The sequence below is a fragment of the Hyaena hyaena genome, unplaced genomic scaffold, assembly GCF_003009895.1.
Source record: "Hyaena hyaena isolate Hyena2069 unplaced genomic scaffold, ASM300989v1 scaffold_579, whole genome shotgun sequence".
NCBI lineage: Eukaryota > Metazoa > Chordata > Mammalia > Carnivora > Hyaenidae > Hyaena > Hyaena hyaena.
In genome coordinates this window covers 788,894-803,835 of record NW_024081207.1, presented here as the reverse complement: position 1 = coordinate 803,835, position 14,942 = coordinate 788,894, and the positions used below count along the sequence as shown (strand labels likewise).

Here is a 14,942-nt window from a genome sequence, read left to right as displayed (position 1 = left end):
CTACCAAAATATGTGATAAAAACTTGTCAGAATTAAAGACAGAAGCAAACAATTTCAGAATTTAGTTGCAGGTTTTAATTCCCCTTTCAGAGCATTTTCTAGAAGAGCTAGACACAGGTCAGCAAAGGCAGTTAAGATCTGTGCAACCATCCACTTTGACTTAATTGATGTTTCTAGAATACTGTACCCCAAAATGATAGACAACAAACTCTTTTGGACATGGTTAGCATTGAATGGAGGTGTATTAATGGTTCCTGGGGCTGGCAAAACAAACTGCCACAAACTGAGGGGCTTAGAGCAACAGAGGTTTATTGTCTCACAGCTTTAGAGGGCAGAGGTCCCCAATCCAAGTGCTGTTGGCAGTGCTGTGCTCCCTGTGAGGCTCCAGGGAATTCTCCCATAATTCTCTCCTAGTTCCTCTCTTCCCCTTCTCCTCTCCTTCCTGGATGCCATATATTCATCTGTTGAATTGTTTGATACAATCACTGAGGTTTTGTTCATTAAAAAAATTTTTTTCTTGTGTGCTTCCAGTGGCGGGCTACAGATCTCTGTGCCAGGTAGTTGGTTTCCTGTTCTCGGAGTGGGTTTCAGGCTTCCAGTCGGGTCGCCAGTCACCTCCACTCCGGTTCTCCCCAACCCTCTGTTGTGGTACCTTTGCCAGAGTCTGAGATATCCCTTTCCAGAGTCCCAGAAAGGAGACTGAAGGGTACCTAGAGACTCAAAGAAATCAGTCTAGAATGATAAAATAAAGACACCGTCAAAAGAGATGATGACTGAGGAGCAGAAACTGTCCTAATATCAACTCCCCAGGTCTAAGTTCAACCAGAGAGCCTCTGTGAAGACTCTGTCGAAGACCATGAGACCGTGCCCCAAAGGAATCCTCCCAACGCTGCAGCGTCTAGGCAGACATTCAGGAAATTCCACCATGAGGATGCAGCTGGGCCCAGGGATGTCTTTCAACATCTCCAGGAGCTTGCTAGACAGTGGCTGAGACCCAGTATGCACCAAAGGAGCAAATTGTGGAGATGCTAGTACAGGAGCAGTTCCAGGCTGTCCTGCTCAAGGAGCTCAGAGCTCAGGCCCAGAGATGTCAGCCTAGGGTCAGAATCACTGACTAAGTCCTGTCAGTGAGTTCTTGCTCAGCTTACATGTGAGAAATAACCAGAGGTTCTCTTTGTTGTTTCAAGAGCCAACTACAGTGATGAGGAAAAGTAAACCTCAGTTTTTTTGAGCTTGCCTTTGACTAATTGTAATAAGAGTCCATCAGAACTCATGTTTGGACATCTCTCTGCCTAAGACAGCTCTAATTCCTGGGACTGAGCTCCAGAATGAGTTTCTCTACCTTTCTGTTAGGACAATCAACCTGTTGCTTGTTTTTGCTCTGCTGAATGCCTCCTTTTTTGCACTTTCTGACATGCTTTAATTGTTATGTATCTAAAGAAGTAATTGTTTCAACTTTCAGAATTCTTGATTCTTGCTGTGGTAGCATGAATGGGAGCTATTGTACCCTCATCTAGTAAACTCATTTGAGATGTCCTTGAAATACTAAAGTTTGGTCCTGAACTTTTTTTTCCTTTTCTTTACATTGTATAATTTCTTTTTAAAACTTTTTTTAATGTTTATATTTTGAGAGAGAGAGAGAGAGAGATGGTGTGAGCAGGGAAAGGGCAGAGAGTGAGGGAAACACAGAATCTGAAGCTGGCTCGTGTCAGCACAGAGCCCAACACGGGGCTCAAACCCACGATCCATGATATCATGACCTGGGCCAAAGTTGGATGTTTAGCTGACTGAGCCACCCAGGTGCCCGATTTTTTTTTAATATTTATTTATTTTTGGGAGAGTGCAAGCAGAGGAGGGGCAGAGAGAGGGCAACAGAGGATCCAAAGCAGGCTCTGTGCTGACAACTGACAGCAGAGAGCCCAATGTGGGGCTCAAATTCACAAACCATGAGATCATGACCTGAGCTGAAGTCGGACACTTCACAGACTAAGCCACTCAGATGCCCCTATAATTTCTTTCCCTAAAAATACTTATTTTATTTATTTCTGGGAGAGAGAGAGAGAGCAAGCAAGAGAGAGGCAGAGAGAGAAAGGGAGAGAGAGAGTCTCAAACAGCCTCTACATGTAGCATGGAGCCCAACATGGGTCTCAGACTCATGAACTGTGAGATCATGACCTGAGCCAAAATCAAAGAGTTGGACACCGAACTGACTGAACCACCCAGGTGCCCCTACACTGCATAATTCCTACTGATCTGTCTTTAGGTTCACTTACTTTTTCCTTTACCATCTCCTTTTAGCTACTAAGTATATGCAGTAAATATTTTATTTCAAATATGGTGTTTTTCTGCTTCACAATATTTGTTTCCCTTTCCATTGTTTCTATTTTTCTCCTAAGATTTCCTAACATTTTCTTTATTATGGGAAGAATATATTTTTTAAATTCTTTTTCCTAGTTCCAATATCTGATTTACCCTAGGATTGGACTAAATTGATTTTCTTTTCTTTTGAGAGGCATTAGTTCTAGTTCATTCCAGGCAATGCATTCCCCAAACCAGATATACCCCAAACCAGATATATTATTACCTGCTAATGCAAAGCAAAGCTGAGCAGGGCAAAGCAAACAACAATCCCAGCACTCATTGGACACTAGTAACAGAATCCAGAAGTTCCACAACCTAACACGTATAATGCCAAGTTAAATCTAAAATTCCTTAGCATACCAACAACCAAGAAAACTGGGGTTTTTTAGCGGTAGGGGAGCAGAAAGTCTGGTTTCCGTTTAGATATTTGGTCTTTACCTGGCCTGCTTTGAGTATTCTGTGCCTGCATCTTTCAGGGGTCACTAAGAGATGAGTACAGAATTTGGGGATCCATTCGCTGTTTCATTTATTTATTTATTTATTTATTTATTTTCCATTAGAAAGTTATACTGAATTTTTTTTCTTAAATAGTTTATTGTCAAGTTGGTTTCCATTTAACACCTAGTGCTCATCCCCACAAATGCCCTCCCCCATGCCCATTACCCCCTTCAACTCTCCCTCCCAATAGCCCTCAGTTTGTTCTCATCATTCAAGAGTCTCTCATGGTTTGCCTCCCTCCCTCCCCCCAACTATTTTTTGCCCTCTTTCTCCCTGATGGTCCTCTGTTATGTTCCTCCTAATCCACCTATATGTGCAAACATATGGTATCTATCCTCTGCCTGACTTATTTTGCTCAGGATAACACCCTCCAATTCCATCCATGTTGCTACCCATGGCCAGATTTCATTCTTTCTCATTGCCACGTAGTGTTCCATTGTATAGATAAACCACATCTTCTTGATCTTTTCGTCAGTTGGTGGACACTTAAGCTCTTTCCATGGTTTGGCTATTGTTGAGAGTGCTGCTATGAACATTGGGGTCCATGTGCCCCTATGCATCAGCACTCCTGTATCTCCTGGGTAAATTCCTAGCAGTGCTATTGCTGGGTCATAGGGGAGTTCTACTGTTAATTTTTTGGGGAAACTTCACACTGTTTTCCAGAGGGGCTGCACCAGTTTACATTCCCACCAACAGTGTAGGAGGGTGCCCATTTCTCCACATCCTCACCAGCATCTATAGTCNCATGTGCCCCTATGCATCAGCACTCCTGTATCTCTTGGGTAAATTCCTAGCAGTGCTATTGCTGGGTCATAGGGGAGTTCTACTGTTAATTTTTTGGGGAACCTTCACACTGTTTTCCAGAGGGGCTGCACCAGTTTACATTCCCACCAACAGTGTAGAAGGGGGCCCATTTCTCCACATCCTCACCAGCATCTATAGTCTCATGATTTGTTCATTTTTGCCACTCTGACTGGCGTGAGGTGGTATCTCAGTGTGGTTTTGATTTGTATTTCCCTGATGAGGAGGGACACTGAGCTCGTTTCATGTGTCTGTTGGCCATCTGGATGTCCTCTTTGGAGAAGTGTCTGTTCATTTGATCTGCCCATCTCTTTACTGGGTTGTTTGTTTTTTGGGTGTGGGGTTTGGTGAGTTCCTTATAGATTTTGGATACTAGCCCTTTATCTGATATGTCATTTGCAACTATCTTTTCCCATTCTGTTAGTTGCCTATTAGTTTTATGGATTGTTTCCTTTGCCGTACAGAAGCTTTTAATCTTGATGAGATCCCAATAGTTCATTTTTGCTCTTGATTCCCTTGCCTTTGGGGATGTGTCAAGTAAGAAATTGCTGCAGTTCAGGTCAAGGAGGTTGTTTCTTGCTTTCTCCTCTAGAGTTTTGATGGTTTCCTGTCTCACGTTCAGATCCTTTACCCATTTTGAGTTTATTTTTGTGTATGGTGTGAGAAAATGATCCAGTTTTATTCTTCTGCATGTTGTTGTCCAGTTCTCCCAGCACCATCTGTTAAAGAGGCTGTCTCTTTTCCATTGGATACTCTTTCCCGCTTTGTCAAAGATTAGTTGGCCATACATTTGTGAGTCCAATTCTGAGTTCTCTATTCTAATCCATTGGTCTATGTGTCTGTTTTTGTGCCAATACCATACTGTCTTGATGATGACAGCTTTGTAGTAGAGGCTAAAGTCTGGGATGGTGATGTGTCCTGTTTTGGTTTTCTTCTTCAATATTACTTTATCTATTCGGGGTCTTGTATGGTTCCATACAAATTTTAGGATAGTTTGTTCTAGTTTTGAGAAGAATGCTGGTGCAATTTTGATTGGGATTGCATTGAATGTGTAGATTGCTTTGGGTAGTAATGACATTTTAACAGTATTTATTTTTCCAACCCATGAGCATAGAATGTTTTTCCATTTCTTTATGTCTTCTTCAATTTCCTTCATAAGTTTTCTATAGTTTTCATCGTACAGACCTCCTATATCTTTGGTTAGGTTTATTCCTAAGTATTTTATGGGTTGTTTTTTTGTGTGTGCAGTTGTGAATGGGATAAGTTTCTTGATTTCTCTTTCTGTTGCTTCATTATTGGTGTATAAAAATGCAACCGATTTCTGTACGTTGATTTTATATACTGCAACTTTGCTGAATTGATGGATCAGTTCTAGTAGGCTTCCGGTGGAGTCTGTCGGGTTTTCTATGTAGAGTATCATGTTGTCTGTGAAAAGTGAAAGTTGACTTCCTCTTTACCAATTCTGATGCCCTTTATTTCCTTTTGTTATCTGATTGCTGATGCTAGGACTTCCAGCACTATGTTAAACAACAGTGGTGAGAGTAGACATCCCTGTTGTGTTCCTGATCTCAGGGGGAAAGCTCTCAGTTTTTCCCCATTGAGGATGATGTTAGCTGAGGGCTTCTCACAGATGCCTTTTATGATGTTTAAGTAAGTTCCTTCTATCCCAACTTTCTCGAGAGTCTTTATTAAGAAGAGATGCTGTATTTTGTCAAATGCTTTTTCTGCATCTATTGACAGGATCTTATGGTTTTTATCTTTTCTTTTGTTTATGTGATGTATCACTTTGATTGATTTGTTAATATTGATCCAGCCTTGTTACTCAGGAATGAATCCCACTTGATCATGGTGGATAATTCTTTTTATGTGCTGTTGCATTCGATTTGCAAATATCTTGTTGAGAATTTTTGCATCCATATTCATCAAGGATATTGGCCTATAGTTTTCTTTATTTGCTGGGTCTCTGTCTGGCTTGGGAATCAAAGTAATGCTGGCTTCGTAGAATGAGTCTGGAAATTTTCTTTCCATTTCTATTTTTGGAATAGCTTGAGAAGAATGGGTATTAACTCTGTTTTAAATCTGGTAGAATTCCCCAGGGAAGCCATCTGGCCCAGGGCTCTTATTTGTTCAGAGATTTTTGATAACTGATTCAATTTCTTCACTAGTTATGGGTCTGTTCAGATATTCTATCTCTTCCCATGTGAATATTGGTAGTGAGTGTGTGTTTAGGAATTTGTCCATTTCTTCTAAGTTGTCCAGTTCGTTGGCATATAATTTTTCATAGTATTCCCTGATAGTTGCTTGTATTTCTGAGGAATTGGTTTTAATAAGTCCATTTTCATTCATGATTTTGCCTATTTGGGTGCTTTCTCTTTTCTTTTCAAAAAGCCTGGTTAGAGGTTTGTCAATTTTGTTTATTTTTTCAGAAAACCAACTCTTGGATTCATTGATCTGTTCAACTGTTTTTTTTGGATTCTATATTGTTTATTTCTGCCCTGATTTTTATTATTTCTTTTCTCCTACTGGGTTTGGGATGCTTTGTTGCTCTCCCTCTAGTTCCTTTAGGTGTGTTGTTAGATTTTGCACTTGCGCTTTCTCTAATTTCTTGAAATAGGCCTGGAGTGCAATGTACTTTCCTCTTAGGACTGCTTTTGACGAATCACATTGAGTTTTGATGGTAGTATTTTCATTTTCATTTGTTTCCATATATTTTTAAATTTCTTCTCTAATTGCCTGATTGGCCCATTTATTCTTTCATAGGGTGTTATTTCACCTCCATGTTTTTTGAGGTTTTGCATACTTCTTCCTGTGATTGATTTCAAGTTTCATAGCAGTGTGATCTGAAAGTGTGCATGGTATGATCTCAGTTCTTTTGTATTTATTGAGGGCTGCTGTATGTCCCAGTATGTGATCTTCTTGGGGAATGTGCCATGCGCACTTGAGAAGAAAGTGAATTCCATGGCCTCAGGATGTAGAATTCTAAATATATCTGTCAAATCCACCTGGTCCAATGTGTCATTCAAGTCCATTTTTTCCTTAGTGATTTTCTGTCTAGTTGATCTATCCATTGCTGTAAGTGGAGTATTAGAGTCCCTGCTATTAGCACATTCTTATCCATAAGATTGTTTCTGATTTTGATTGTTTTACGTATTTGGGTGCTCCGTATTTGGTGCATAGACATTTATTATTATTAGCTCTTCCTGATGGATAGACCCTGTAATTATTATATAATGCCCTTCTTCATCCCTTGTTACTGCTTTTACTTTAAAATCCAGTTTGTCTGATATAAGTATAACTACTGCAGCTCTCTTTTGACTTCCAGTAGCATGATATATATTTCTCCATCTCTTTGCTTTCAATCTGAAGGTGTCCTCAGGTCTAAAATGAGTTTCTTATATACAGCAAATACATGGATTTTGGACTTTTTTTATCCATTCTGCTACCCTTTGTCTTTTGATTGGAGCATTTAGTCCATTTACATTCAGTGTTATTATTGAAAAATATGGGTTTAGAGTCATCGTGTCCTTTGTGGGATTCATGCTTGTGGTGGTGTCTCTGGTACCTTGCATTCCTTGCAACATTTCCATCAGAGAGTCCCCCCCAGGATTTCTTGTAGGGGTGGATTAGTGGTGACGAATTCTTTCAATTTTTGTTTATTTGGAATGACTTTGATACTCCTGTATTCTGAATGACAGTCTTGATGGATAGATGATTCTTAGCTGCTATTTTTTTCTGTTCATTACATTGAAGATTTCCTGCTATGCCTTTCTAGCGTGCCAAGTTTCAGTAGATAGGTCTGCAACCACTCTGATAGGTTTTCCTTTTATGTTAGGACCCTTTGTCCTTCCTTATATTTTTCCAGTTTCACTCTGATATGTTGTGCAGAAGATGGATTCAAGTTACATCTAAGGGGAGTTTCTGTGCCTCTTGGATTTCAATGTTTGTTTCCTTCCCTAGATTGGGGAAGTTCTCTGCTAAAATTTGTTCAAGGACTCCTTCAGTGCCTCTTTCTTCCTCTTCTGGAATTCCTATGATACAGATATTGTTTTTGTTTGATTGGATCACTGAGCTCTCAAACTCTTCCTTTCACGTTCCTGGATCAGTTTATCTCTCTTTTTCTCAGTTTCCTCTTTTTCTATAATTGTGTCCTCTAATTCACCTATTGTCCTTTCTGCCTCTTCAGTCTGTGCATTGGACACTTCCATTTTATTATGCATCCCATTTGTAGCATTTTTTTAATTCATCACAACTATTTTTAAGCTCCATAGTCTCTGTAGCAGTAGTTTCTCTGATGTCTTCCAAGCCTTTTTGAAGCCCAGTGATTAATTTTATGACTATTGTTATAAATTCTTACTCAGTTATGTTGCTTATATCTGTTTTGAGAAGTTCTTTAGCTGTCATTTCTTCCTGGAATTTCTTTAGAGGAGAGTTCTTCCGTTTCATCATTTTGGCTAGCTTTCTGTCTCTTGTTAGTTTTTAAAAGCTTGTTATGCACTCTTCACCTGCAAGTACTGCTGTATTGAAGAAGGCTTTTTGACTGTCCAGGGCCTGACCATTCAGGAAGTGTTCTTTGAATGGTGTGTCTTGGTTTCTCTTGTTGAAACTTTGGTTATTTTAGTTCCCTACTCGTAGTGGCATTTGTGACTCTCCACCATGTGTGCTTTGGCTTGTTTTTTGAGGTAGTCCTGGTAAAGAAAACAGATAAACACACAGGGAACAAAGGCACACAAACAGACAAATCCAGCAAACACGCAAACTGAAAGGGAAAAAGAAAAAAAAGGGAAAAAAAGAAAAGAAGGAGAAAAAACAAATAATAAAAATAAAAAAATAAAAAAGAAGAAAAGAAAAGGAAAAAGAAAAACACCCCAAAGACAAAGGACAGTCTAAAAGCATAAAACCAGAATTCCCAGCTACAAATAAAGAGCAGGGTGTATGCAGTGCTGATGGAAGAGCACATACAAAAAGAAATAACAGGGCGGGGAGGAAGCGAAATTGGACAATAATGAAGCAGAAAGACTAAGAGGCTTAATTCAGATAGAGAAAGAGGAGAATATGGTAAGAGGTGAAGAGAAACAAATGAGGATAATGTTACTCAGAGATACTAGTCTGATTACTCCAAAGAGAGAGAGAGAAAGGTAGCAGTGGAAGTATAGAATATACATCTAGAGAATGGATTAAATGTGACTGTTTAAGCAAACCAATGACCAATGTGCCCAGTCCAGCAGAGGGGAGAGATACAAATGAGACAAGGGAAAATATATGTGAATAGAAAGAATTGATCTAGGGGCGCCCGGGTGGCTTAGTCGGTTGAGGGTCCGACTTTCGCTCAGGTCATGATCTCGCGGTTCGTGGGTTCGAGCCTCGCGTCGGGCTCTGCGCTGACTGCCAGCTCGGAGCCTGGACCCTGTTTCAGTCTGTGACTCCCTCTCTCTCTGACCTTCCCCTGCTCACGCTGTGTGTGTGTGTCTCTCTCTCTCTCCTAGAAATAAATAAAAAACATTAAAAAAAAAAAAAAAGAAAGAATTGATCTAGAATTAATCATGGCAGTGCATCCACGTTGGTCTTGCCCCAGGCTCCGGTTAAAAAAAAAAAAAAAACTCTAGCAGGGATGGGCGTGGTTTGGTGTAGGCAGGTCTTAGCCTCCACTGCATCCTGCAGGATGCTCCTTGAGGTCCCCCCTTGGTGGTTATGGGGAGAAAAATGGCGGCGGCCCAGTTCCTTCTTGAACCACACATTGCAACTCACCCTTTTGGGTCCGATCTCCCTGTGCCGCAGGTGTAGCCAAGGTGGGCCTTGCTCTATGTCCCAACCCATGCCTTGTTTCCAGATCTTAGTACGCCCGTCCCATTGATACCACCCGAAATATAAACCCGCAGGCCAAGTCCCTCTGGGCAGTTTCAAGCTGGCCGCCTCTCCACTGTGGATAGAGCCAAGCTAGAAGAGCGGCGGAGCGGCTTCAGGCGCGCTACTTCCCCTCCGGGTGGAGCTGGCGAGCAAAGGAGAGGTTTCTCCTGGAGTCACCTGGGACCATGGTGTCCAGCTCAGAGTCAGCTGCCCAGCTGGAAACTGGATCACGCTGTCCCGAGATGAGGTTTTTCTCTTCTCCAGGGACAGGGACAGTTCCTTGAGCAGTTTCAGCCTCTCTTTCTTTTCCCCTGTACTCACTGCGGCTCTCCGCAAAGGGGGCTCCCTCCCCACCCTCCATTGTCTCCAGGTCCTGGCCTATTTTTATCTTCCCCAGTTGGCACTCATGCTATAAGGTTATTTTCTCAGAGGACTCTGTTTCCTTTTCCTCCCAAACTCCTGGATTCTGTAAGGGTTCCTATGGCTTCAGGCCTTCTCGGTTTGAGAGATGGGGGCAAGTGCAATGTATGGAGCTCCCTACTTCTCCGCCTTCGTGTCTCCCAGTCTGTTTCTTTTCTTTCTGGGATCTCCTTGCCTCTTCAGTAACCAAAGACTTCACAGTCTCAGTTTTCTCGTTCTCCTAGCCAGAATTATGCCCTATCCTTACCATTTCACATGCAGCATTTTAGCCCCAGGCTCAAAGGAAACTAATTTTGTATAACTCCCCTCCTCCTTGTGTGCACTTGCTACAAGAGTCTGTCTGCTTCTGTTCATTCTCCAATGCCTTCAGGAATTATGAGAAGATTTGATAGTTTTCTGGTTGGGAGTTATTTGGTATGGTCTTATTCTGTCATTACCAAAAGGAAAATCTGCATAGGTTTGGGTTTTAAAAAGTTTTTATTTATATATTTTTAAAATATTTTTTAATGTTTATTTATTTTTGAGAGAGAAAGAGAGACAATCTGGGTAGAGGAGGGGCAGAGAGAGAGGGAGACACAGAATTCAAAGTGGGCTCCAGGCTCTGCCCTGTCAACACAGAGCCTGACTCGGGGCTTGACCCCACAAACTGCGAGGTCATGACCTGAGCAAAGTTGGATGGTTAACCGACTGAGCCACCCAGGCGCCCCAGTTTGGTGTTTTGTTTTGTTTTGTTTTTTTAAGATGATTTATGTTACATAATATGTGGTGTGGCTTTTTTTTTCCTAAAAAAATATGCTAATGAACTGGCAAATTGAATAAGAAAACCCATCTATTCTCAAATCAAATCTGATACAATTTTACTCTTTGTTGATTTAAAAAAAATTTTTTTAGTGTTTATTTATTTTTGAGAGAGACAGAGACAGAGTGTGAGCATGGGAGGGGCAGAAAGAGAGGGTGACACAGAATCCGAAGCAGGCTCTGGGCTCTGAATTGTCAGCATAGAGCCCGACGCAGGGCTTGAACCCAACTGCGAGATTATGACCTGAGCCGAAGTCAGACACCTAACTGACTGAGCCACCCATGCGCCCCTCTTTTGTTGATGTTTTTTTATTCCTCTAACTGAGCATGGTTCCAGATTTTATGTCATGCTCTCATCATGAAATCACACTTTGCAATTTTCCAAGACACCAGAGAGAAAAATAGCGAGATTAAGAAAGCATAAAAAAAGAAGACAGTGGTGCTTTGCAATTCTTGGAGGGATCTTGCTGATAAATTTAAGTAAATTGTCAAGCAAAAAAATCCATCTTCTCAGATAATCCGAACTTTTTACATAAATAGTAAAATAATTTAAATTGATTTTATTACCTGTCAGTGATGTAGTTGTTTCTGGGTCTCACATCAGCAAAACTGTTCCAGGAACAATAGCAGAATTGAATTTGTTTTCAAAATTTGATTTCTATTTGAAAGGTATATCAGAGTTTGGATGTCACAATGAGGGTATATGTCATTGAAATGCTATAAAAGTAATAATGTGTATTCATTCTGATAGCTTATGTCTTTTCTTTGTTAAGCAGCATTAATATGGATGGAATAAAATAATAGGAAAATATCCACCTGAACAGTAGATGCATTAAAAATTTTTTTTTTATGTTTACTTTTGAGAGAGAGAAAGAACACGAGCAGGGAAGGGATAGAGAGAGAGAGATACATGGAATCCGAAACGGGCTCCAGGCTATGAGCCATTAGCACAGAGCCTGATGCGGGGCTCAAACTCAGAGACCATGAGATCATGACCTGAGCCAAAGTCAAACACTTAACGTATTGAGCCACCCAGGCACCCCCTAGATGCATTTTTTGGTAGATGCATTTAAATAAAAGGTCTGAAGACTTTATATTTCTTTTTTATGTTTATTTATTTGTTGAGAGAGAGAGAGAGAGAGGATGTGCTGGGAAGGAGAGAGGAAAGTTGAGAGAGGAAAGGAGAGAATCACAAGCAGGCTCCGTGCTGTCAGTGCAGAGCCTGACTCTGGGCTTAATCTCGTGAACTATGAGATCATGATCGGAGCCAAAATCAAGAGTCAGATGCTTATCTGACTGAACCACCCAGACACCCACTGAAGACTATATTTAGAAACCCAGGTCAACAAGTGTTATATCAAAACCCTGTTGTAGTAGTGGGATAAATTGAAATTTGAGTCTGAAGCAAAAGTGTGTAAAGGGTTTCTCTTTTGATTTGTTCCAAGGAGTCTCTTGCTAATTGCACAGAAATAGGGTAAGGGTAAGCGTATGCAAAGAGAGATCTTCATTCTCAGTCTCTGTGGATACTGAGGGCTAATGAGACCTCTTTCTAGATAGTTGTCTGTTTTAGCATAATAGAACAGTACCTGAAGTAAAACAGGATATAAGCGTGCAAATAAAGTTAACTAAAATATTTATCTTGGAGAAAAAACATCCTTTAGAAAATGTCTCCCCTAGTGTGCACATTCTTAATTTTGTACATGGAACAGGTGGCAGTTATCAATTGAATCAGTTGTTCATTGATTCACTCATTCAGTAACTGAATGACTTATATGTGCCAAGGTACAAGGTGCTGCCTTAGTGAGGAAAAAATGTGAAGTATGCCTTTCTCTTAAAGAAATTAAGATCTAGTGGAAAGCAAGAGAAGGGAGGGAAGCTGACATGGAGCCTCACCCTGTGCCAAGCATCCCTCCATACTTAATCGTCGTTAACCACCTGAACCCCGCCTACAGACCCGTGAAAAGACCGCATGGAGACATGGATAAAGGTCAGGCTTTACAATCAGATGGCCTAGGATCAACTCTCACCTTCTCTGTGTCTCAGTCGCCAACCTCTGTAAAACACAGGGGACAATATAGCACCCACATGACAGATCTGTTGTGTGGTTTGATGGGAGACTACTGGGCCAGTGCTCAGCAGGGTGCCTGCACTTGGCAGGTGATCACGTAGCAGTGATGAATACTATCATCCTCATTTGTCTGATGAGAAAATCTCATACTAGTCAATAAATAAGTAGCAGGAGCAAAGATTCTCATCCAGGTCTACCTAACAAAGTTTCAGAAATTCTCATGAAACAATTCTCTCTCTCTCCTTGAAATAAAATAATTCTTTTCATGTGTCAGGGGTGGAAAATAAATTCACATTCCCAGATGGAAACCAAAGCCCTAAAAGATAGAAGATAAACCTCAATTGTGATACCTTCGGTAACATGCGTTTGCTTACATTCTTTTTTTTTTTTTTTTTTGAGACAGAGACAGAGTGGGGGAGGGGCAGAGAGAGAGGGAGACACAGAAACAGAGCAGGATCCAGGCTCTGAGCCGTCAGCACAGTGCCCGACGCGGGGCTCGAACCTGCGGGCGTGAGATCATGACCTGAGCCGCAGTCGGGCCCTTAATCTCCTGAGCCACCCGGGCGCCCCTGCTTACATTCTTTTTAAAAATATTTATTTATTTAAATGTCTTGCGCACACAAGAGTGGGGGAGGGGCAGAGAGAGAGAGGGAGACAGAATTTGAAACAGGCTCCAGGCTCTGAGCTGTCAGTACAGAGCCAGATGCAGGGCTCGAACTCACAAACTGTGAGATCATGATTTGAGCTGAAGTTGGACATGTAAGTGACTGAGTCACTCAGCCACCCCACATTCTTTTTTTTTTTTAATGCTTATTTATTTTGAGAGAGGGAGAGAGAGAGTGCACGTGAGTTATGGGGAGGGGCAGAGAGGGAGGGAGAGAATCCCAAGAAGGCTCCCTTCTGTCAGTGCAGACCCCAATGTGGGGCTTGATCTCACAAACGGTGAGATTATGACCTGAGCTGAAATCAAGAGTTGGACTGACTGAGCCACCCAAGTGCCCCATACATTCTTTCTTTATAAATGATGTCATTGTAAATCAGGAGTAGGCTTACCACATTTGGTATTAAAAATACTGAGGAATGTCAAGATTCACGAGCCACCAGTTTCATGTACTTGCTATGAAGGAATGTGTCCTCTTTGTACTAATTTGCTAATTAGTGAAGCTCATCATAGTTTTATTCTTTGGGACAAAAATACCTTATTTCCAGTGTTTGCATTGATCTGGGTTTTTTTTTCCCCTGGATTCAGAGGGGGAATGCAGAATCTAGTATTGATCTGCCTATTGATAAATGCCATTATGTTCAGCAGCTCATGCGCAGTGGAGATAAAGCCCCTCCTCCGCCCACTCAGAAAGGGGAGACCATTTCCTGCTCCAAGTGTGGTCGCAGGAATCGCCGGGAAGCTTGCTTCTGTGACTGGTGTGGAGCCACGGTGGGTATTTAAATCTGAGCTTCCTGGTGCGAGGCCTCACCACCACCCTGGGAAGAGGCCCAGGCTCCTCCTCTTCCCCTGCCTTACCGAAATCACTTCTTGGGATTTGAATACTAGTACCTAGTTACCTAAGACTCTGGAGACAGAGATAATTCATTCCCTTAAATTGAGAAAGCTCTGTCATTGCCGTTTTACTCTGCATTTCTTTGAGGTTAAACTTTTTCACTCATTAATTGACTATTGGTATTTCTTTTATGTATTGTCTGCTTACGTTTCTAATAAAACACTCAAGAGTCATTTCTTCAAATAAGTGTTGCATGTAAATAATACAAAAGGTTTTGTGTGAAGGGTTAGTCTCCCTTCTCATCCCACGCCTATAGAGCCTGTCCCCAGAAGCAGTCACCGTTACCTAGTGTCTGAGTGTTCTTGAGCCATTCAGTGTGTTCATAAGTAAACTGGTAGTTTAATATGAACGCTGACTCAGTTCTTTTCACCCAACAACATATTTATAGCCCCTTATTCAGTGGCTCCATAATACACCACTATCTGTATGTACCATGATATATTGAGGCTATCCCCTTTTGCTGGACATTTAGATTATTTCCAGTTATTTTCCCTAAAACCACAATCCCACAGGGAATGGTCTTAAATATACTTCCTTTGTGCAATTGTTCAGCTGTAGGACAAATTCTAGAAGGCAGACTTGCAGGGTCAAGGGTA

General features: G+C 41.3%; 1 protein-coding gene across 14 annotated transcripts in view; it reads left to right on the top strand.

The window, feature by feature from the left end:
* DZANK1 (double zinc ribbon and ankyrin repeat domains 1) overlaps positions 1 to 14,942 on the top strand; it is an 82,209-nt gene that overhangs the window by 43,638 nt on the left and 23,629 nt on the right. For 10 of the 14 annotated variants that reach the window (XR_005532533.1, XM_039256541.1, XM_039256548.1 and 7 more), the window contains one exon: positions 14,097 to 14,222. Coding sequence is in view for 13 of the 14 variants with exons in the window: in XM_039256541.1 (XP_039112472.1) it covers positions 14,097 to 14,222 (126 nt within the window). In the remaining variant the exon portion in view is untranslated. The remainder of the gene's footprint in view (positions 1 to 14,096; positions 14,223 to 14,942) is intronic. The other 4 variants (XM_039256549.1, XM_039256545.1, XM_039256547.1 and 1 more) reach the window with 1 other exon arrangement.